Here is a 23,954-nt window from a genome sequence, read left to right on the forward strand (position 1 = left end):
CAACTGTACTTCAATAAAAAAGAGAGAAAAAACCTCTCTTAACCAGAGAAAAAAACATAAACAAAATTGTTGTTAAGTGTGGACCAGTAAGAGAAGCACACAAATAGCTGTAACAGGGAAAATTGAGGTGAGCACTTCATAAAGTGACAAACCAAGTACTATGGAGTTTAAAAGGAGGGAGAAGTCACATCTGCATGGAGGAAGCAGGGTAAAGGGGCAATCTGCGATGGGATATAAAGTATGTGTAGGATATGGACCAGCAGAAATTGTGGGAAGGAGAAGAGGAGGACATTTCAGGAAGAGGGAGGATATTTCAGCTTGAGCAAAAGAAAGGAAGAAAAGAACATGAAGTGTGTTCAGGGTCCAGGTCATAGTGAATTCAGCTGGAGGGTGGGTAAACATGGGAGGAAAAGGAAGAGTGGGACTCTGTTGTGAATTTCTTGTATGCTGAGGTGAAGTCTTATTAAATATAAATGGAAGAGTCAATATTGTAGAGATGCCAATCCTCTCAAAATTAATCTATTTAATGCAATACCAATAAAAAAATCCTAAAATGATTTTTGTAGAAAACTTAATAAAATGGTTCTGGAGTTTAGTTGGAAGCATAAACATGTGAGAAGAGTCAGGCAACAGAAAGCTACAATAATTAAAACAAATGTGTACATGTGTAGAAATAGGCAGACAGATCAACGTGAGAAGTCTAGAAGTAAGCCCAAGCATATGTGGGAACTGCATAATTGTCCAAGAGGACAATTCAAATCAGTGAGTTAAAAATTGTATTCAGATGAAATATTGTGAATGAATTTAAGTCACAAAAAGATATACTGTATGATTCCACTTATATAAGCTATCTGAAATAGTCAAATTCATAGAAACAGAAAGCAGAATGGTGGTTACCAGGGCCTGGGGGAGGGGAAAAGGAGATGCTGTTTAATGGATATAGGGTTTTCATTTTGTAAGTTGAAAAAGTTCCAAAGATCTGTTTCACAACAATGCTCAATGTTAACACTACTGAACTGTACACTTAAAATAGTTAAGATGGTAAATTTTATGTTATGTGTATTTAACCACACACACAAAAATTTTTATGTGTGTGGTTAGATACATAACATCCAGCTAGCCATTTGGAAAAAATCCATACCACACTAGATTCTAGATAGATTAATGACAGCAATTGTGTGGACTTCCCCGGCGGCCCAGTGGTGAAGACTCTGCGCTTCCACTGCAGTGGGCACGGGTCCAATACCTGATCGGGGAACTAAGATCCCACATGCGGCACAACGTGGCCAAAAGAAAAAAGCAATTGTGAATATTTAAAGAAAAATTAACACCAATCCTCTTCCAACTCTTCCAAAAAATTGAAGGGGAGGGAATACTTCCAAACTCATTCTATGAGGCCAGCATTACCCTAATACCACAAGACAAAGATACCATAATAAAAGAAAAGTACAGATCCCTTATGAACACTGATGTAAAAATCTTCAACAAAATACTAGCAAACTGAATTCAATAGTATATTAAAAGGATTATACACCATGACCAAGTGGGTGTGTTCTTGGAATGCAAGGATGGTTTAACATACAAAAGTCAATCAAATAATACTCCACATTAACAGAATGAAGGGGAAAAAATGCATGATCTTCTCAATTGATGAGGAAAAAGCATTTGACAAGGTTTAGCACAATTTCTTGATAAAAACATTCAACATACTAGGAACAGAAGCAAATTACCTCAACATAATAAGGGCTATATATGAAAAACCCATAGCTAATGTCATTTTCAGTGGTGAAAGACCAAAAGCTTTTTCTTTAAGATTAGCAACAAGACAAGGATGCTTGCTTTTGCCACTTCTATTCAACATCATATTGGAAGTTCTAGCTAGAACCATTAGGCAAGAAAAATAAATAAAAAGCATCCACATTGGAAAGAAAATGTAAAATGATCTCTGTTCACAGATGACTTGATCTTATACATAGAAAACCCTAAAGAATCCACAAAACACACATACACACACACAAACCCACAAAAAAACCTGTTAAAAACTAAAAAATTCAGCAGTTACAGGATGCAAAATCAATCCATGAAAATCAGTTGCATTTCTAGAGACTAACAATGAACAATCCAAAAAGGAAATTTAGAAAAAAACTCCAGGGACTTCCCTGGTGGTCCAGTGGTTAAGAATCTGCCTTCCAATGCAGGGGACTTGGATTCGATCCCTGGTCGGGGAACTAAGATCCCACATGCCATGGGGCAACTAAGCCCACGCGCTGCAACTTCTGAGCCCGCGCACTCTGAAGCCCACCCACCACAACTACAGAGAAGCCCGCTCGGGGCAATGAAGAGTCCGCTCGCCACAATGAAAGATCCCGCGTGCCGCAACTAAGACCTAAGGTAGCCAAATAAATAAACTAATTTTAAAAAACAATTTAAAAAACCCCTACATTTACAATAGTATCAAAGAGAATAAAATACTTATGAATAAACATAATGAAGGAGGCTCTATTCGTTTGCCAAGGCTGTCATTGAGGGCTTCCCTGGTGACGCAGTGGTTGAAAGTCTGCCTGCCGATGAGGGGGATGTGGGTTCGTGTCCCGGTCCGGGAGAATCCCACATGCCGCGGAGCGGCTAGGCCCGTTAGTCATGGCCGCTGAGCCTGCGCGTCCGGAGCCTGTGCTCCACAGCGGGAGAGGCCACAACGGTGAGAGGCCCACGTACCGCAAAAAAACACACAAAAAACCATTGACTAGGTGGCTTAAACAACAGAGGTTTATTTTTTCACACTTCTGGAGGCTAGAAGTCCAAGATCAAGCTGTCAGCCGTTTTGGTTTCTTCTGAGGCCTCTTTCTTTTGCTCACAGATGGCGTTCTTGCTGTGTCCTTTCATGGTCCCTCTGTCTGCATTATCTGTGACCTAATCTCCTCTCCTTATAAGGACACCAGTCACATTGGATTAGGGTCTACCCTAACAATTTGACTTGGTGTGGCTTTTTTTTTTTTTAATTTTTATTTTGGCTGCACCGCGTGGCTTGCGGGATCTTAGTTCCCCGACCAGGGATTGAACCCAGGGTCACGGCAGTGAAAGCACTGAGTCCTAACCACTGGACTGCCAGGGAATTCCCTGGTGTGGCCTTTTAAAATTCATTCAGTTTGGTACACAGTAAACTCTTTCAATATGAAGGCTTGTATCTTTCTCAGATTTAGGACATTTTCTTCCATTATTCTTTTATTCTGTTATCACCTTCTGGAACTCCTACTAAACAGAGTTGGAGCTTCCGGATATAGCTTCTAAATCTCTTTTATCTCATATTATCCAACTTTTTTTTAAAAAAATAAACTTATTTATTTATTTATTTTGGCTGTTGGGTCTTTGTTGCTGTGCTCAGGCCCTCTCTAGCTGGGGCGAGCAGGGGCTACTCTTTTTTGCGATGTGCAGGCCTCTCACTGTCATGGCCTCTCCTGCTGCAGAGCACAGCCTCCAGGTGAGCAGTCTTCAGTAGTTGTGGCACGCGGGCTCAGCAGTTGTGGCTCGTGGGCTCCAGAGCTCAGGCTCAGTAGCTGTGGTGCACAGGCCCAGCTGCTCCGCGGCATGTGGGATCCTCCCAGGCCAGGGCTTGAACCTGTGTCCTCTGCACCGGCAGGCAGATTCCCAACCACAGCACCACCAGGGAAGCCCCATATTATCCAACTTTGCTTCCCCTCCAAACTGTCTTTTCCTGCATGAGCTTTCAGGATGCGTTTTTTTTTTTTGTTTTTTTTTTTTAGGATGTGGTTGTTTTGACAAGCCTGATTTTGTCTTCTTTTCAGGTTATTTTTATTATTTAGAATCTATTTTTAAATTATACAAATGTATATCGATTCATTATCATTGTAAAACACTTAATGCAGAAAAAAATTTAAACTCTCACATCCTACCTCTATCATTCCAACTCAGTTTCCCCAGAGTAACCACTGTTTTCAGTTTAGAGTTTTTCCCTTCAGATTTTGTCCTATGGCTACATTTACATGTTTACATTTTCATATTGAAATATGTGTTTTGTTTTTGCTTTATATAAACGGTTTCAAACTGAAACTACTGTCTCACAATTTCCTTTTACCTTATTCTGTATCTTGGAGATTTTCCATGTCAGCAGATATTTGTTTATTTTTAACACCTACATAGCATTTCATAATACAGATGGACCATAACTTATTTGCTCATTCCTGTACTGAGGAGTATTTACATTGTTCCTCTTTTTTTCTCTTTTATAATGTACAATGAACAGCGTGTTTGGTTTTTTTTTAACAATGAACATCTTTATACCTACCTCAACCTCACTGTAAATATGTATTTCTCTGGGACATAACTTAAAAATGGAATTGCTGGTTAGAAGAATATGTACACATTTATTTATTTTTCAGTATACCCTTAGTACAAGATTCAAAAGGTACAAAATCAATCATACTGAAAAGTAAGTCTACTTCCAGCTCCTGTCTCCCAATCATCAGTTCTTCATTCCAGAAGCAATCACTGTTATCAGTTTCTTCCTTTCACGGATATTCTAAGATTGTACATTTTATTTTATTTTATTTTTATTTTTTTAAAACAAGTTTATTTATTTTTAATTATTTATGTATTTATTCATTTTTTGGCTGTGTTGGGTCTTCGTTTCTGTGCGAGGGCTTTCTCTAGTTGTGGTGAGCGGGGGCCACTCTTCATCGTGGTGCGCGGGCCTCTCACTGTCGCGGCCTCTCGTTGCGGAGCACAAGCTCCAAACACGCAGGCTCAGTAGTGTGGCTCACGGGCCTAGTTGCTCTGCAGCATGTGGGATCTTCCCAGACCAGGGCTCAAACCCGTGTCCCCTGCATTGGCAGGCAGATTCTTAACCACTGCGCCACCAGGGAAGCCCGATTGTACATTTTAGATTTTAATATATATTGCCACATGATCCTTCAAAAAAGGCAATTTATTTTTTCTGTTCCCCTCATCCAAAAGTGAAGTCTATTTCCCCACTCCTTGCATTGGGTTGCCCTAGGCCTTAAGAGCTATTTTATCAATAGCTTACTTTCTCACTCTCTTGGAATGTTGCTGCCAAGTGAATAAACCCAGTCTATCTTACTGGAGGGTGAGAAACAATGTGAAGTAGAGATAAATACTCCAGATTAGGTTCCCTAGACCAGGGTTGGCAAACATTTTCTGTAAAGGACCATATAGTACGTATTTTTAGATTTGCATGCTATGTGGTCTCTGTTGCAACTATTCAACTCTGCTGTTGTATTGTGAAAGCAGCCATAAAACAATATATGAATAATAAGGTGGGAAAAGACTTGGCCCACCTGCAGTTCTTTGCTGATCCTTACCCTAAACCAACCAGCCTGCCAACTGCCAGGCACGTGAGTAAGGTCATCCTAGACCATCCAAACCCCAGCACAATCTCCAGCAAACTGCAGACATCAGCTGAACCAGCCCAGAACAGAATACCTGTCCAGCACAGAACTGTAATAATGTCTGATGTTTAAAACCATTAAGTAGCCCCTGGCTAGCTCAATTGGTAGAGCATGAGACTCTTAAAACCATTAAGTTTTAGGGTGGTTTGTTACACAGCAAAAGCTAACCAACACACTAACCAACACACTTTGCCATTATTGGATACTATTAATATTTTTATTAATCTGATATATTTAAAATGATATAGTTATGTTACTATGCCTTTCTATGGTTATGAATGCATTTGAGCATTTTTTCATATATGTTCATTGATCAACTATATATGCTCTTTTATGAATTTCCTTCATATCCAGTGCTCATTTTAACACTGAATTATTTTCTTGTTGATTTGTCATTTTTTGAGAATATATCTTGGATTTTAACACTTTGTCTGCTATATTTATTGAAAATATTTTCTCCCTGTTTGCTGTCTATTATTTTAGCATCTTTTTTTTTTTTTTTTTGAGGTACGGGGGCTTCTCACGTGTGGCCTCTCCCGTTGAGGAGCACAGGCTCCGGACACGCAGGCTCAGCCGCCATGGCTCATGGGCCTAGCCGCTCCGTGGCATGTGGGATCTTCCCGGACTGGGGCACAAACCCATGTCCCCTGCATCGGCAGGTGGACTCTCAACCACTGCGCCACCAGGGAAGCCCTGTAGCATCTTTTATTATATTGAAGTTTGAAATTTTTATATAATCAAATTTAGCAAATATTTCCTTTATGGTTTTTGAGTTTTGTGTCTTCAGAAGGCCCTCCCTATTCTAAGCTTATAAAAGTATTCTCCTATATTCTTCTAACACTTCTATAGTTGATTTCATTGGTTTTTAATAATTGTTCTATTATCCATATAAGATTTATTTTATATGTGATGTCATCTTAATTTTTTTCCAAGGGGAAAGCATAATTACTAGCTATCCTTGCACACTTTGTTTTCCAGATAAATTTCAAAATCATATGCATTTCCATATAAAAATCTCTTGGCATTTTAGTTGTTATTTCTATTTGTTTCCTATTTTCTCAGAATGTCTTCAAATTTTCTGGTCTGTCAATGGCACTATTTCTGGGTTTTCAGTCCTATTTGGAATTTATATTTTTATTTTTTTAATTAATGTCTTCTGTTTTGTGGGACCTGGAAAAGGAGGGAAAGTAGTCAGAGGTACATTCAGATCCAGCTCTTCCACCAGCTATTAAATTTTGAAATTTACTTTTCAGATTCTTGAAAGAATTCAGCATTATTTATAATAATGAAAAATATGGTGTCCTAAGTGTAAACATCACTTGAGTAGCTGTCAGTTATATAAATGTAGGCTGAGAAATAGTCATTTTTCTGAGATTAAGGTGTAGCTTTTGTGACTTAATTAAGGGAGCCATTAGAACTCTGATATATTAACTTGGTCCTTAAGCAGGAGCTGGATGAATTTACATAAGGAGGCCAGCATCTTCTGGGCTAGAAGGAACTGGTACTCCATCGTTGCTCCCTGAGACATGAAGCTAGAGAGACCTGTGGATGTTGACTGCCTGGCCCTGGCCAGAACAGTAGCAGGGAAGAGCAACATGGTCTTTGAAATAATTAACTTCAGTAAAGTGGGAATCCAGGCCCTCAAGAGTTGAGTTCAGCACAATAGGTGGCTGATGCTAACAGCAGCTCTGGTAGGAGCTATGCAACGTATCAGAATTAGCAGCATTACCCGCTGAATGTGCAGTATCAATTTCCTACTATAAAGAGGCAGCAAGGAGCAAAGTTTGTAACTAATTGGACACCTATACTGTCCTTGCTGAGTGTGGAACTTGGACAGACTTCTACCAGATTAAATCCTTAGGGATTTGACAGTATGTCAGAGATATAAGCCCTAAAAGGCAGATGTTGAATATCTTATTAATCTATTTTGTGGAGTCTCTAGACAATTTCATTTTATGTAAAAAAAAATTGTTTTTAAGGAGATGTATTTATAATTATACCACAGTTTTGTTTTTTTTTTCTATACACGGGCCTCTCACTGTTGTGGCCTCTCCTGTTGCAGGGCACAGGCTCTGGACGCGCAGGCTCAGCGGCCATGGCTCACGGGCCCAGCCGCTCCGTGGCATGTGGGATCCTCCTGGACCGGGGCACGAACCTGTGTCCCCTGCATCGGCAGGCGGACTCTCAACCACTGCGCCACCAGGGAAGCCCTATACCACAGTTTTGAGAGCAGGCCAACCTATGTCCACCCAGAGAGAAATGAGTTTAAAAAATCTGTGGCACATCCATGCAATGGAATACTATGCACTTATTACAAAGAATGGTATAGAACTATATTAACTGAAGTAGGAGAACCCCCAAGACTTGCATTTTGTGTGTATATATATATATATATATATATACATAAATATATATAAAATGCTATTACTACAAAAATTATTTAGTTATATATCCTTATGAATATATACAGGTCTAGAAGTAAGGTTATCAAACTTTGATGGTGATTGACTCTAGGGGGTGAGAGTTTAGATAATTTTTGCTTTCTTTTTCATATTTTCCTATATTATTTAAATTTCTTACAAATTTTCTTAAATGAACATGTTTTATCTTTATGAAATAATTTTCTAGAAATGGAAAGTGACCACAGAAGTCATCAGGAATAAAAATAATAATAGCTTACTATGAGCCAGAAATTACAAGTGTTTTACACGCATTATCTGATTTACTTCTCACAGCAACCCTACGAGAGAGATTTGCATATTGAACAAAGCAAGGCTTGAATAGTTTAAGTAAATTGCCCATAATCAAAGGGTTAGAAAGTGGTGGGAGCAGGATTAAAGCCCAAATTCCCTGGCTGCAGAGCTATGGTCTCTCTGGTTTGACCCACAGAGGAAATGGAGCTGTTTGTAGCTAACAGAGAAATTCACCAGCATTTTACAGACAATCCACTTTCAACTTTACCAGCCTTAATTTCAAGGCCATTTTCTCTTTTTACCTTTCCAGAAGTAAGCACTAAATACTGTAAAAATAAAAAGACACTACCAATTAAAGACATAAAACTTTCTGTAGTATTCTGTTACATTGGGGGACCCAGCGAACCATGCCTTCCAGTACTGGAAGGTACCCTGGCATAGGCCTCTACTCTTGAATTTGGGCTGGCCCTTTGACTTGCTTTAACCGACAGAATATGGTGAAAGCACCAGTCCTGAGGCTAAGCCTTAAGAAGCCCTACCAACTTCCACTTTTGTCTTTTTGGGAGTCCTAATCCAACATGTAAGAGATATGGCTTCTCTGCTGAAGAATTATGTAGAAAGGTCATATGGAGAGGGAGAGAATTTGAGACAACACGAAGAGAGAGGCCCAGTCATTCCTGTGGAACCAGCCCCCAGCTGATGCTACGACCTACAGCAAGGCTAGCAGAATGGCCTGGCTAATCCCAGCCCAGATTTCACAGTGAGCAAATAATATGGTTGTTGTTTTAAGCTATACATTTGGGGTGGTGGTTAAACAACAGATAATTAAAACACCTCCTCACCTCTTCTGGAGTGACAACTGGTACACTCAGTTCTGCATAAAGCTGAAGTCTCCATCCCTATCTCTTAACTGTATTACAACAGTTTGCCAGAAGCTTTCACATTAATTGCTAGGACATAGGGAAGCTTTTTTTTTTTTTTTTTTTTGCGGTACGCGGGCCTCTCACTGTTGTGGTCTCTCCCGTTGCAGAGCACAGGCTCCGGACGCACAGTCTCAGCAGCCATGGCTCACGGGCCCAGCCGCTCCGCTGCATGTGGGATCCTCCCGGACCGGGGCACGAACCCATGTCCCCTGCATCGGCCGGCGGACTCTCAACCACTGCGCCACCAGGGAAGCCCGGGAACCTCTTTTAAAGGAAAGAGGTACTAGATAGGGGTCCAGAGGTTCAGCCTTTAGCCCTAGTTTTGTTACTTATTGTATGCCTTTTGAAAGTCATTTACCTTTTGGTTTCAATTGTACAACGGGGAGACTAATATTCACACTACTTACCAGAGGAGGGTAAAAATTAGTATAACCGAGTTGAGAAGAAAAATGGAAAGCATTTAACATTGCTTCCAGCTGAAGAGGCAGGTGAGGAAACACGTGGATTTGATGTCATCTGGATGTAAGATATTGAACAAACGACTTCATATTTCTGATCCCCAGTTCTTTCTCTGTAAATGAGACTACCCTTCCTCACCTCACAGGTTTATCTGTGATGATCAAGTGAGGCATCGCACGAGGAGAGACCTATTGCAGAATAAACGGTAATTGCCGCCGTGTAATCCAAAAACACCCCTCCCCCCTTCCCCGCGCAGCCATCCTTATATTCTTCGCCCAAACCCAGAGAATGTGATTTAGTAAATCTGGAGTGGGGCACAGAAGGCTACATATTTTTTTTTAATCTACATGTTTAAAAAACAATATCCCTAGCAGATTTAAAACCAGGCGTCCTAACCCAAAGGACTCTGTTTGCTACCACGCCCCCTCCCTCTGACAGAAGGAACCGCGAAGTCCAGGTTCTCGCGACAGTTTCTTCTTTCTCCAGAATCTGCCGCAGGTCGCGCGAGAATGGCTCGTCCAATCACGAGGCTGAATGGAGGCCCAAGATGGCGGCGCACTGACAGCGTAACATTTGCGTTTCTAGGATCTTCGGGCTGCTGGTGGCTTAAGACTGGGGTTGTAGAGGCCCACACTAGACTAGTCGTCTGGAAGCAACTTAGACCTCAGAGGTGAGTCCCTTAATATCTTTCACGCGGGTTGCGAGTTCACTTAACCTGTGCATCGCCTAGGTTCCACATTCTCCTGTTCTGGGCCTGTGAGGTGTTGGTTTCGGGGTCTAGGGAGAGAGACCAGATGGTGTGTGTGTACATGTGCGTGCGCGTGCGGGGGTATATGTGTGTTGAGGTGGGTAAGAGGAGTTGGCAAATGGAGTGGCGACTAGTGCTGAAGTAGGAAAGACCGGCGGGGCGGAGGAGGTTTACAGAGATCCAAAACTGAGGCGGGAAGATAGTCTGAGGGGGTAATATGAGGGCGTGGAAGGAGTGGAAGGGATGGAGAACTGGTAGTGGTCGAACTAGTGGAAAAAGTCGGATTTATGAGGGAAGGAGAGGAGAGAAAACGGAGATTAGGATTGAAGTGGTAGGGATCTGTGCAGAAGGAATTTAAAGTTCTGAAAGCGGAATTTAGATTATTTTACAGACTTATGTATTAAGACACATGGTAGTTGAAGAGGATTATTAAGGGTCAGGAGAAACCAAGGAAACAGAAGCGTGGAGATGGGAAAGATCAAAGAAAGTCGAAGCGGAAGCTTAAGTGAAGGTCTACTACTTTGGCTTTCTGGACTGACTCGGGTAACCGGAAGAAAAAGGTCCAGCCCTAGGCCTGAGCCTTTTAGAGACTTTAAGATGGGGACTGCTTATCAAGAATGAGGGTGCTGTGTTTCAGTGTCCTGGACAGTGTAAAGAGTTCCATCGTGCTTTCAATCAAAAAACACTTATTGCATGCCTGCTCTCCAGGCCCTACTTTAGGCTCTGGGATATCGTAGTGAATAATAAGATAGAAAAAATATTTTCCCTCATGAAGCTTACTGGCAGGGCAGGTTTTAAAAAAATAAGTAAAATATATGGAATGTCAGATGGGTAAGTTTTATGTAGAAGACTGAAGCTACTAAGAGAGACAAGGAGTGTGTTCACTCACTGCTTATTTAAATGGAGGTACTCAGGAAAGGCATCAATGAGGAAGAGACGTTTGATCAAAGACCTGAATAAGGTGTGAGGGTACCTTGTATGTATGTATTTCTGAGGGAATAACAGTTTATGCAGACCAAACAGCAAGTACAAAAGCCATGAGATAGGAGTGTGCCAGACTTGCTAGAGAAACAGCAAGGAGGCCAATGTGGCTAGAGCAGAGTGAGCCAGGAAGAGAAAAGTAGATTAGGTTAGAGAGAAGTGGGGAGTGACAATGCTGATGCCAGGTAAGCGCTGATACTCAGTTAAACTCTGAGGAATGGGATAGATTTAGCTAAGAACCCATCGCCTGTATTGGGAGCTTGGTTAGCAGAGAAGTGGCTTTATTGACTCATTGTGCATCTGTTCTGACCAGAAGGGTTGAATAATGAAGGAAATGAATCTATCATATTTGTCATTTAATTTGTCCACGTGTGTTCAGAGTGTGCACTGACATCAGGGTACACGCATGACACTCTGAACAGGGAGGAGAAAGTGGCAACACATGAGTTTGGAGGGGTAGATTATGTGTGCCTTGTTAATTATTTTGGACTTTATCAGCCTAAAAGCTTTAGGAAGGCACTGAAGGGATTTACCAAGGAATGTTCAGTTTTGTATTGGGGCAGGAGGAGGGGGATGTTGTTGATGGGTTGAAGTGGATTGCTGGGGCAAGAGTGGTTAGAGAGGGCTTCCCTGGTGGCGCAGTGGTTAAGAATCCACCTGCCAATGCAGGGAACACGGGTTCGAGCCCTGGTCCCGGAAGATCCCACATGCCAGAGAGCAACTAACCTCATGCGCCACAACTATCGAGCCTGCGCTCTAGAGCCCGTGAGCCACAACTACTGAAGTCCGTGTGCCTAGAGCCCGAGCTCCGCAAGAAGAGAAGCCACTGCAATGAGAAGCCCGCGCACTGCAACGAAGAGTGGCCCCCGCTCACCGCAACTAGATAAAGCCCACATACAGCAACAAAGACCCAACACAGCCAAAAAAAAGAGTGGTTAGAGAGACATCAGTTAGAGGCTATTGTAGTCATCCAAGAAAGGGGTGATTATGGTCTGTGGCCTAAAGATATGGAGTTATGAAGGGCGAAAAATGGATAGGGTCAAGAAATAATTAGGAGATAGAGAATATTCAGGACATGGTGTGTTTGGAATGAGGGAGGCAGGGTGGAAAAGGTGCTAAAGGTTTCTCGCTTTTGTGCCACAAGGAAGATAGTGGTATCATTCAGCAAAATAGTGAAGATTAGAAGAGGACCAGTTTGGGGTGGGTAGAAATGATTTAATTTTGGACATGTTGTGCATGAAGTACTTTTGAGCCTTCCAAGTGAGTAGTCTGGTGGGCAGTTATATGCATGATTTGGAACATCTCGATAATTCTCTTTTGGACATGGTTGTTAAACTTCCAGTGTGGAAAGCTGTCAAAAACCTTCTGAGTGTTAACATATTTATTACCATGTAAAGTTACATCTTTAACAAAGCCTGCAAAGGAATGGTACTTACTGCTAAGAGACTTTACAATAGCGGATATGACTGAACTGGGGAGATTACGGAAGGAAAGACCTTCCTGAAGAAGAAATGCTTGAACTGTGGTAGTAAGGATGAGTAGGAATTCATCAGGTGAAGAGGGGGAGGAAAGAACATTATAGACAAAAGGAGTAACCTGGGTAAAGACCCTATTGCCAGAGTGGAGGGAAAGAAAGAAGAGCAATGGGTGAGACTTAAGCTGATGGTGAAAAAATAGGTAAGGCCACACCATGCTGGGTCTTATATGTATGCTGAAGTAATGTAAAGTTTTGAGCAAGAGGGCATGGGAGGAGGACACAGTGAAATTTACGTTTAGAAATGATCACTGCAAGGTGGAAAAAGGAATGGAGAGAAAAAGTGTGGGGTCATGGAGACCAAATAAGAGGCTGTCTGGGCTTCCCTGGTGGTGCAGTGGTTAAGAATCCACCTGCCAATGCAAGGGACACGGGTTTGAGCCCTGGTCCGGGAAGATCCCACATGCTGTGGAGCAACTAAGCCCGTGCGCCACAACTGCTGAGCCCGCATGCCACAACTGAAGCCCACGTGCTCTAGGGCCCGTGCTCCACAACAAGAGAAGCCACCGCAATGAAAAGCCTGCGCACCGCTATGAAGAGTAGCCCCTGCTCGCCACACCTAGAGAAAGCCCACGTGCAGCAATGAACACCCAATGCAGCCAAAAATAAATTAAATAAATAAATTTAAAAAAAAAAAGAGGCTGTTGTAGCAGTCTAGGCAACTTGTACTGGGCTGCTATTGGTGGACATAGGGAAAAATAGATGGATTTGAGAGGTATTTAGCTGGTAAAATCCACATACTTGATTTCTTGGAATATGAGAGGGATAGAGAACTATCAGGTGACTCTTAGGATTCTGACTTACACAATACCATTTAGAGGAATGCACATTATGAAAAAAATGGAAAATGCAGAATGACATAAAGGAGAAAATAAAAATCACCTACCATCCAGAGATACACACTAAAATATTTTTTAAATTACCAACTGCTTAGAGATTTACTCAACCACTGCAATGTGTTTTTTCCGGTTTTTATTTCTTGCTATAAATGTGTTCACTTTTTTCCTTTGTGTATTCTCGAGGAAAACAAAATTGCTATGTTTGTTTTCATTTGGTTTTAGCTACCTGGAAATGACAAGACTGAAATTTATAAAAGAAGTTGGAATAGAGGATTTTTTTGGTAGAGTTTGAAGTCGGGAAGTTAAAAAAAAAAGATGTTTTTTGAAACTTTAGTGACTTTATGGTGCACTACCAAAGAGTCAGTCCATGCAAGACCACTGTAAAAGCTAACCTCTGACTACAATATTCTTGGCTGTAGATTATGTTGCCTTCTGTCACTTTGATGCATTTAAAGGAATAGTTTCCAGTTTTCTTCCCTTGGTTTAAAAGAAAAAGATTCATCATATGTTGCATACATTTTTAAAAATTGTGGTAAAATACACATAACATAACATTTAAAATTTTTAAGTATACCGTTCAGTGGCTTTAGGTGTATTCAGTGTTGTGCAACCATCACTACTGTCCATTTCCAGAAGTTTTTCATCATCCTGAACAGAAACCATGTACCATTAAACAGTAATTCACCATTCTACCCTCCTCCCAACCTCTACTAACTTCTTGTTTACTCTCTGTCTGTATGAATTTGCCTATTGTTGGCACTTCATATAAGTGGAATAATATAGTATTTGTGCTGTAGCGTGTGGCTTATTTCCCTTAGCATAATGTTTTTAAGGTTCATACATGTTGTAGCATGTGTCAGAATTTCATCCCTTTTTAGGGCTGAATGATATTCCATTGTATGTATATCCCACATTTTGTTTATTTATCTGCTTGTGGACACTTGGGGTTGCTTCTACCTTTTGACTATTGTGAATAATGCTGCTGTGAACATTGTAAGTATCTGTTTGAATCTCTGCTTTCAGTTCTTTTGGATCTATACCTAGGAGTGGAATTGCTGGGTCATATGGTAATGTTTAACTTTTTTTTTTTTTTTTTTTTTTGAGGTACGTGGGCCTCTCACTGTTGTGGCCTCTCCCGCTGCGGAGCACAGGCTCCGGACGCGCAGGCTCAGCGGCCATGGCTCACGGGCCCAGCCGCTCCGCGGCATGTGGGATCTTCCCGGACCGGGGCACGAACCCCTGTCCACTGCATTGGCAGGCGGACTCCCAACCACCGCGCCACCAGGGAAGCCCATGTTTAACTTTTTAAAAAACCACCAAACTTTTCCACAGCAGTCATACCATCTTCATTCCCACCTGCAATGCCTGAGGGCTCCAGTTTCTTTACATACTTGCCAATACTTGCTATTTTCTTTCTTTCTTTCTTTCTTTCTTTCTTTCTTTCTTTCTTTCTTTCTTTCTTCCTTCCTTCCTTCCTTCCTTCCTTTCTTTTTCTTTCTTTCTTTCTTTCTTTCTTTCTTTCTAATAATAGCCATCCTAATGGGTATGAAGTGATATCTTATTGTGGTTTTGACTTGCATTTCCGTAATGACTAAATGATGTTGAGCATCTTTTCATGTGCTTATTTGTTGTTGCATATTTTCAAAATATAACTTCTTTTTTCTCACTTGGTTGGCAAAGATGTATTGGCTATAACTGTTGACTTGGCAACCACAGCTTTTCCTGTTGACTTTTTTTACTAAATATGCGATTCCCCCCCCACCCTTTTTTTCTTTTTAAAGATGGCTCTGAGTAAATCAATGCATGCAAGAAATAGATACAAGGACAAACCTCCTGACTTTGCATATCTGGCTTCCAAATATCCAGATTTTCAGCAGCATGTTCAGATAAATCTGAATGGAAGAGTGAGGTAGGTAACAGATGAAGAATTCTTTTTTTTTTTTTTTTCAGATGAAGAATTCTTGATACAGTATTATTCTAGTGTAATTTGAATGGACACAGCATAGTGGAAAGCGTACTGGACTGATAGTAGGCCTGAATACTAATTCCAGACATTTTCTTAAACTTCTCATCTGACCTTGGACAAATCACTTAACCTCTCTTGGTTTAAGCATTTTAACCTATAAAATCAGAAGATTGGACCAAATGCTTTCAAGTTTCCTTCTGGCTAAAAAAAAGAAAAAACAAAAAAATTTTCTTGATGTCCAAATTATTGCTTACCCAACAGAGATCCCAGAGTGCCTGCAGAAACCTTAGGATTGTACTCTAAAACTTGGTGACTGGTGAGGGTCTAAAGTCCTTATTTTAAGTGTGTGTTTATTTTGATGTGAAGTAGGAAAATAATAACCAGGATATCAAAACTGATTTCACTTCATTATTACTTAGAATGTCACTAAATTTAAGTTTAAAAGTTAATTATTAAAAATTAAGAAAATAATAGTATGACGCTTCAGGAAATGGCAAGGATTATGATAGTGGTATGGTAGGAACTGATGTTTGTGTTATACCCTTGAGAAGGAGATCTTTGACTGCCATCCTAAACTCTATGTGAGTTACAGAGGGGATTGGAAATTTCAAGCCTGCCTTGGGAAAATATGGTGCTTCACCTGTGGGGAGGAGGAAGAGCAGGATTTGTGGAGCACTAGGAAGGTTGGGAGTAATAGGATCAGAGGGCTTGAGGCATTTTGCTGACCTCATCCTTCCTCCTGGCAGACTTGTAGAACTGGAGGCCCTAGGCCAGGACTTAACCTGGGGGCCAAGGTACCCTAGAAATCCTAAAACTTAAAAAATATATATATAATACATATTTATTTACATTCATTTTTCTGGGAGATAATCCTTGGTTTTCACCAGATTCTCAGAGAGATTTGTGACCCCCACCAATACACAAAGGTTAAGTCAAATGCCCTAGAACTGTGATTTCCAAGCTTTATTGTCTATTCCACTCAGTAAAAAGTTGAGCACAGCTCCATATATGAATGCTTGTGTTACTTACCATGTTACTATATTAAACACATTAGAAAACATACTTCAAACTGGAAATTAAAAATATATTTAAATAAGAGTTCTAATATTTTCTTTGCATACTCTAAAGTTTCATCTTTGGCACCTTACTTTGGAGATCACCTCAGAGATACAGAATTGGTGTTTCTCTTTGTTTAGATCATCTCTACCCATTTTTCTTAAATCTTTGTTTCATAGTTATGTATGTGGATGTTATTTATCCTAGTAGCTTTAGAGCAGATACAGTTTTGTTATTGTTTCCTCTCTACACTTACTTTTGTACTTAATTATTTAACAAATATCTGTTGATTAACCATTTTGCTCTAAGTTCTGGGAGAGCCATAATAAACAAGCAAGACTTAGTCACTGCCATATTTGGAGTAAACACACTAGTGGAGGAAGTCGACAAACAAACAAGCAGTTAGCCTTTCAGTGTGGCAGAACCTGTGGAGTATACAGTGGAATCACACAGAAGGGAGACCTGACCCCAGCTTTGGGATTTAGAGAATGATTTGAAACAGATACAGTGTCTTAGTTGTGTTCTAAAGAATGAGTCTGAGTTAGCCAGGTAGAAAGAAGAGTGTTACAGGTAGAGGGAGTAGCGTGTGCAAAGAGCACGGAGTAGTGGGGGACTGGAAAAGTTGAGCATGCCTAGGGTGTGGTGGACAAATGACAAAAGATGAAGCTGGGAGGATGATGCTTGCAGTACTTTATAAGGGCCAGTGAGGAGTTTGGAATTTATCTTAGGGACATGTACAGAGAGTTCTTGTGTCTTCAGAATTACTCATCCCGGGCTTCCCTGGTGGCGCAGTGGTTGAGAGTCCGCCTGCCGATGCTGGGGACATGGGTTCGTGCCCCGGTCCGGGAAGATCCCACATGCCCTGGAGCAGCTAGGCTGTGAGCCATGGCCACTGAGCCTGCGCGTCCGGAGCCTGTGCTCCGCAACGGGAGAGGCCACAACAGTGAGAAGCCCGCGTACCGCAAAAAAAAAAATTACTCATCCCCAGTCTTATGCACTAAAATTTTAAAGCAGGGAAATAACATTCAGAATTGTGTTTAGACAGGTGACAGGTGTATTCTAGGAGCATAGTAGAAGATGGATTGCAGGGGGAATTAAGACTGAAAGTATAGGCAAGTAAGTAGGAAATGGTTTTAGTAATCTACATTAGACATATTGGTGGCCTAACTAGGTAGAGGGAGGAAGGACAGATCACTGGATGAATTTGAGAGAAATTCATGAATATAATTAGCAGGACACAGTAGAAATTAAGTATGAACCAAGTATGGTGCTTGGTGTTCCAACTTAGCAAGAGATTAGGTGGTAGTGCCATTTCTGCAGTAAGGAACAAGGGGGAATGAGCTGGTTGGGGGAGAGATGATATATTTTCAGTTTGGGTCATGTTGAATCTGAGAAGTCTATGTGCAGTTGAAAATGGAAGTCAGAAGAGAAGGACACAGCAGTGGTGTGGAAGTGGTATTAGTGAAGGCCTTGGGTCTTTGAATACTGAAAGATGAATAGAAGGGGGGAAAGAGTTCCAAGTATAGAGAACAGAATTTTTTGAAAGACCTGGTAAGTTTGCAGAACTACATGTAGATGGGGATGAAGTGGGTATAGAATAACAGCTTAGGGAATACTAGGAGATGAGACTGAAAGGAAAACAAAGAACAGGTCACAAAGAGCCTTTCATAGCTCTTAGCTCATGCAAAGTAGAATGGACTTGCTTGCTCAGACTTTGAGGAACCAGAGGAAGATTTTTAGGATGGTTAGGATTTTTAAGATGGCTTAAGATTTATATATTTTAAGAAAAATCAGTCAGAGCAGACCAAACAGATCTGTTATCACAACATATCTGAATGGCTTAAGGGTGTCTGACAAGTAATAGACATTCAATAAATATTTGTCAAATGCATGAGAATAATTCTTCTATAAAATATAACTGTATGCCATTTACAGATGGCATAACTAAAACAAAATTGCAGATAAATAAAAAATAAAGGGATGGGCAAAAATATACTAAACAAATGTGAGTTCCCTCCAAATTAAAAAAAGGTAGAAAAAACCTCAAATTCGAAAAAGAAAACTAGTTTGTATTGACAAAAAAATTACGTTCAATGAAGACTTAAATAAAGACTTAGCATATTGAAAAATGTAACGTAAGAAATATCTTTTAAAAAGTGTTTGATATAATTCAGAGACATTTTTTCTTTGTCTTTCCAACCAAGTAGAGAAAAATAAACAGAACAATGGCCTCAGGGACTTTCAGAGGATCAATGAATGCTTCAAAGACAATTAGGTAAAAATACTCTGTGTATGTTCTTTTTCTTGGGGAGATAGGGTTTAAAGCTTTAACCTATAATTTGAACTTCAGTTTTAAAAGAGTAACTGACCCAAAAAAGGTTAAGTACTGCTGATAGCCTAAATAATATAATCAATGAATTTGATTTAGTGATATATTTTAAACTTTTAATCCCCTCCAGGGAAGTCCCACACATTCTTTTTAAATAGTGACTGAGTTGGAACTCTCTCTGGCTCAGTCTGTTGCTTCCCTTATTTATTTAGAGTTAATAAGATTAGAAGGAAAAAGAATTACAATTTTACAGATGGCTTGATTATTGTCTACCTGAAAAAACATTTGAGAATTACCTAAAAATATTCAGATGATTGCTGAATAAAACATACATATAAATATTTTTAAATGTATATAAATAAATAGAAAATTGATAGGTTTCCAGATATTAGTTGGAAAATATAGTTGCAATAAAAGATCCCATCCACAATAACAAAGAGGAATTGGCAGAAACTTGGCAAAGAAATATGTTAAGATCTATGTGGATAAAGCAACAGAGTTACCCTCAGGGGTCTAGGGGAGACAGTGAATCTAGAGACACCGTGTGTTTCTGGATGGGGAGGCTCAGTATAGTTAATATGTCGATTCTTCCCCAAATCAAAATCCTTCTAAGGTTTTTGGGAGAGAAAGCGACATAATGTTTCTTCTGTTCAAAGAAAAGATACTCAAAACAAATGTTATAAGTGGGTGATGGCAAGGTGAAGGGGTGTAAACTTTCCCAGATGGGTATTTAAATATATTGTGAAGTTCGAGTAATTAAAACATTAGCCCAGTAGTGCCACAAGAATGGGCCATCAGTTGTCTGGCACAAAGTGGCATTCAAGTCTCAACAGCATGTGCACATTAAATAGGGTGATTCCAGCCTGCTTTCTACTCAGTAGTATACCTCCCAGAGGGAGGATAGAGTGGGAGTGTAGAGTGGACAGGGTGAATCTTCCTTTCTTGATCAGTTTTGACTCCTGTGTGTTTCTCATAATGTGAATATCTTACAGTGCTATGAATGATTAAATAGCTTTTTCAGTGTTCTCTTGGATTTTCACTTTATATGCTTACTTTGGAAGCTGACTCCTAAGTAAGATACCACCCCACCATGTAAAGACTGCAACATAGAATAAGGACATTTCAGGTTGTTAAGGGTGGAGGCAGACACCAATGGATTTTTAATAGATGCATTGGAACAGCTGTGGGGAAAGTGTATTAGATTCCCTTTCCTATATATTATGCAAAATAAATTCCTGATGGTTTGATGATTTCACTATATTTATTCTATTGAAGTACTAGAAAAAAATACATAGGTGAACTGTTTAACTTTCGGTGTAGGGGTGGTCTTTCTGAGTAAACTCCAAGGGTAGAATTCATAAAGGAAATTTTATGGATTCAACTACATAAGAAGTAAAAACTTTTACATATCAGGAAATAGTAAAAGGTGACAACACAGTATAAATATTTAGCTCCCTTAATATAAAGAACTCTTAGAAGACAATAAGAAAAAGGAAAAAAACCTTAATATATAGGTTAAGGATAAAAACAGGCAATTTACAAACGAAGAAAGACAAATGGACCAAATTAGCAAAGAAAAAATATGCAGTATCCATCAATGGCAAAAATGTAGTCAAATAGGCATAGTGATAAAATGCTGGTAGAATTGCAGCTTTGAAAGTTCTAAAAGCATACTTAAATGAAATAATGTATGTTTGAGGATGTTTATCCCAAGGCTGTTTGTAACAAGGAAAATTGGAAATAATTTAAATTTCCAAAATTGTAGGTTCTTACCGTGCAGTTCCATACAGTGGAATACCACATAGCCTATGGAATGGGTGTTGCAGATTATAAAACATCATCATTTTGTTTCAGACTGAAACCAGAGTATCTGTGCTGATATGCTGTGTATAGAAAAGGACTAAAAGTTATGAACTTGATGTTCAAAGTGGTGGTTTTGTGATAGGCAAAAGTAATTTTTAAATTTCTTGCAAGGAAAAGCAAATTTGTCTGTGAAAGGATGGCAAGAGGATGAGGCAAGCTTGAGGAGAGCTCCTCTTCTTTAATAATGGGAGCAGTATGAGCTTCCCTATGGTTGGTAGTACAGCATATTTAGAAGCAATCTATGATAGAGGAAGAAGAGAAGATACGTACTTTTTTTTAAATGTAAACAACCTACCTGCTCCTGGACATCATCCTCCTTGTTGCTTACTTAGGTAAGAGTTGTTGATGATTATATGCGTCAGTAGAATGTTCTTTATTTTTATAGTGGCTTTTTATTTAACTCAAGAAGATATGTGAAAAAGAATGCTCAAAATGTAAACCCAGGTAATGATGGAAAAGGAACACCAGGCAGAACATTAGACCTGAGATGGATTGAAGTGTCATTTATTTGCTCAGCCCTTAAGTGCTCTCTTAAGGGAAGCAGGGTGTGATATGGAAAGAGGGGCACTTCTGAGTGAATCATCCTAAGGACCAGTCTTGAGAGTGCCACTTACCAGCTGTGAGGTTTTAGATAATTTTCTTAGCTTTACTGAGACTGAATTTCCTCATCTAAAAAGGAGGAATAAAAGGACATACTTTGGATGATTGTCATAAAGGTTAGCAATGATGTGTGCAAAGTGACTGACACATTGTAGACACTTAGTAAAGGATAGATATTGTTATTAAGCCTGGTACACTTGATAAGGTACTGAGGATTGCTGGTGTGATCTCTCTCTCTCCCTCTCTCTTTTCTCTCTCTCTTCCCTGCATCCCTCACTGCTTTGTTGTAATCATATCTGACTGTTTCAATTAAATTTTAGTTTGTGCTTTTTCACAGAAACCAGCCCTATAGGAACATCCTGCAATTTACTTGAGCCCTGTCAGTTGAGTTTGAATAGAGTATGACACTTAACTGATTTGTTTTTAAATCAAAGACCTGGCATTGAAGGGCTGTGTCATAGTTTGTGACTGTACCATTTTTAGCACCTCAGTGAAGATCTAATGAATAGAAACCAATGTTGGAGTAGGGTGGGGAGGCTTCAGCCTTTATTGTTACATAAGGTTCAGCCTCTACAGTATTAGAATGATTGTTTCTTTAACCATGGTTACAGAATGTATCTTTCCAAACTCCATCTAATAATGGTAATACTGTATTCATCAATAGCAGAGCAAGAGTCATCATGGGGAAATCAGACCTGAGCCTGTTGACAATAGGCTGTTTTGTTTTACGAAGCTGGATGTGTTAAACAAACAACAAAGACTGATGGTATAAATTGCTAATTTCCACGTGAGAGCTAATTTTAGTCCCTGTGCCTCTCTGTGCTCTCAGAAATGAAAATGAAAAAAGATCTTGCCTGTGTTCAGGAATTTTGAATGTCCCAGGGTGCTAAAGTGACCTAGATATTTAACTAGTGAAGTCAGATGACTTCACTTTTGTCCTACAAAAAGATTTCCAACCCTCAGATTAGTGTCTGTATTTTCTTAAAAGTAAGAAAACAAACACTCATTTTGCTAATAACAAAGTCTAAGAATCAGCTCTTCATTGATTTTTGTGTATTTTCTTCAATTAGACTAGCTTCTGCTTGATGACTTATACTTTTTGGTGATTCGGATGTAGTTCCTTAGTAATAAGTTGTATGCTCTATTCCATCAAAGTAAGCACATTTTTTAAAATAGTGAGAATTGTTTATATAAACAACTCTGTTTGAAGGCACTAAGAAAATATATTAATTATATCGCTGTTTCTCTTGCTCCAAATGTTTCGTGAAGCCATATAATCAATGCTCAAGCTGCACTACTATCTTTTGGGGATTGCTGTCATTGTGGGAAATACGCTGGTTTGGTCTCCAACAGAATTGGCCCCCTTTCATGGAAAACAAGTACTCTGGAACCAAGGATCTATTTTCCTTTTTTGAAAAAGGAAGTGTTTTTTTTTTATTATTCTACAAACATTTATAGAGCCCTTAATGGGAAAATTATAGAAATATATCCTTCCTACCTACATTTATAATGGGAATGTTGCATACGTAGAAGAAAAAAGGTCACGGTTCTTCCACCCCAGAGATCAAATTACTTGTGTTCCTTTTTAAGCCCTGTCCTTATGCATATATAGTAATATTTGTGGTTGTAATTTTGCTATAAGTACAAACAAAGGACTTCTTTTTACCCACACTTGACATAAGCATTTTCCATATAGTTATAAAACACTTATTGTTGTTATGAAGGTATTATGTAACATGTGTTCAGATAATACAAAAATATGAGAATTTCCACATCCAGAGGTGGTTCTGACCCTTCCAGATTGTTTTCTCTGCATGTTCACATATAGGGTCTTTTTTGTCTTGTTTTTATTTTTACAAGAATGTGATCATAATGTACATATATGCTTTTACCCAAACTTGTGGGAGTTTTTTGTTGTTGTTGCTGTTAATTTATCAAGGAACCCTCTTCGTACAAGACTGTGTGAATCAGCCCAGTCTTACTCCTTATCATGACTGCAGAGTATTCTCTTGTGTGGATGTGGTATAGCTTATTCAGTCAACTCCCTAATGACTACTTTTAGATTGTTCCTAAATTTTCTGTAATGCAAAACTTAAATATATTTAACTGTTTCCCATACTCTTGGACTTTTTTTTTTTTTTTTTTTTGAGTTTCACTGAATTTAGGGCAAGTCACTGGGCTTAGCTAGAAAAACTGGAGTACTCTTAACTGTAATTGGAAAGAGCAAAGAAGTGTTTGGATGACTAAGTTTTTCTTCCCTGTCATTTGCTCTTTAGCTAGCATAGCAATCCACATTTAAGAGACCAACTTGATTGATCAAGGTAGTTTCTTACTATTTTGCATGTAGGATTTTGGGTTCTTTGGCTAATATAGGGCTAATAGTAATGGTCATTTACAACTGTTCCAGGATCTTTATTTTTATATGATACTACTATCTCATTGCTTATTTGACCATAGGTGTGATAAAGTTAAAAAACAAAAAATTCTTAAACTCAGTTGTGGGCAGGTATGAGTTGGTGGAAAACACAAAACACCATAGG

The 23,954-nt window shown here is 39.5% G+C and overlaps 1 protein-coding gene across 1 annotated transcript in view; it reads left to right on the forward strand.

The window, feature by feature from the left end:
* The first annotated feature begins 10,038 nt into the window (after window positions 1-10,038).
* METTL16 (methyltransferase like 16) overlaps window positions 10,039-23,954 on the forward strand; it is a 64,065-nt gene continuing 50,149 nt past the window's right edge. Inside the window, 2 exon segments of the mRNA XM_032616250.1 lie at window positions 10,039-10,168; window positions 15,382-15,509. Coding sequence (XP_032472141.1) covers window positions 15,382-15,509 — 128 coding nt within the window. The 5' untranslated portion in view covers window positions 10,039-10,168.

This window comes from Phocoena sinus, chromosome 20 (assembly GCF_008692025.1).
Source record: "Phocoena sinus isolate mPhoSin1 chromosome 20, mPhoSin1.pri, whole genome shotgun sequence".
NCBI lineage: Eukaryota > Metazoa > Chordata > Mammalia > Artiodactyla > Phocoenidae > Phocoena > Phocoena sinus.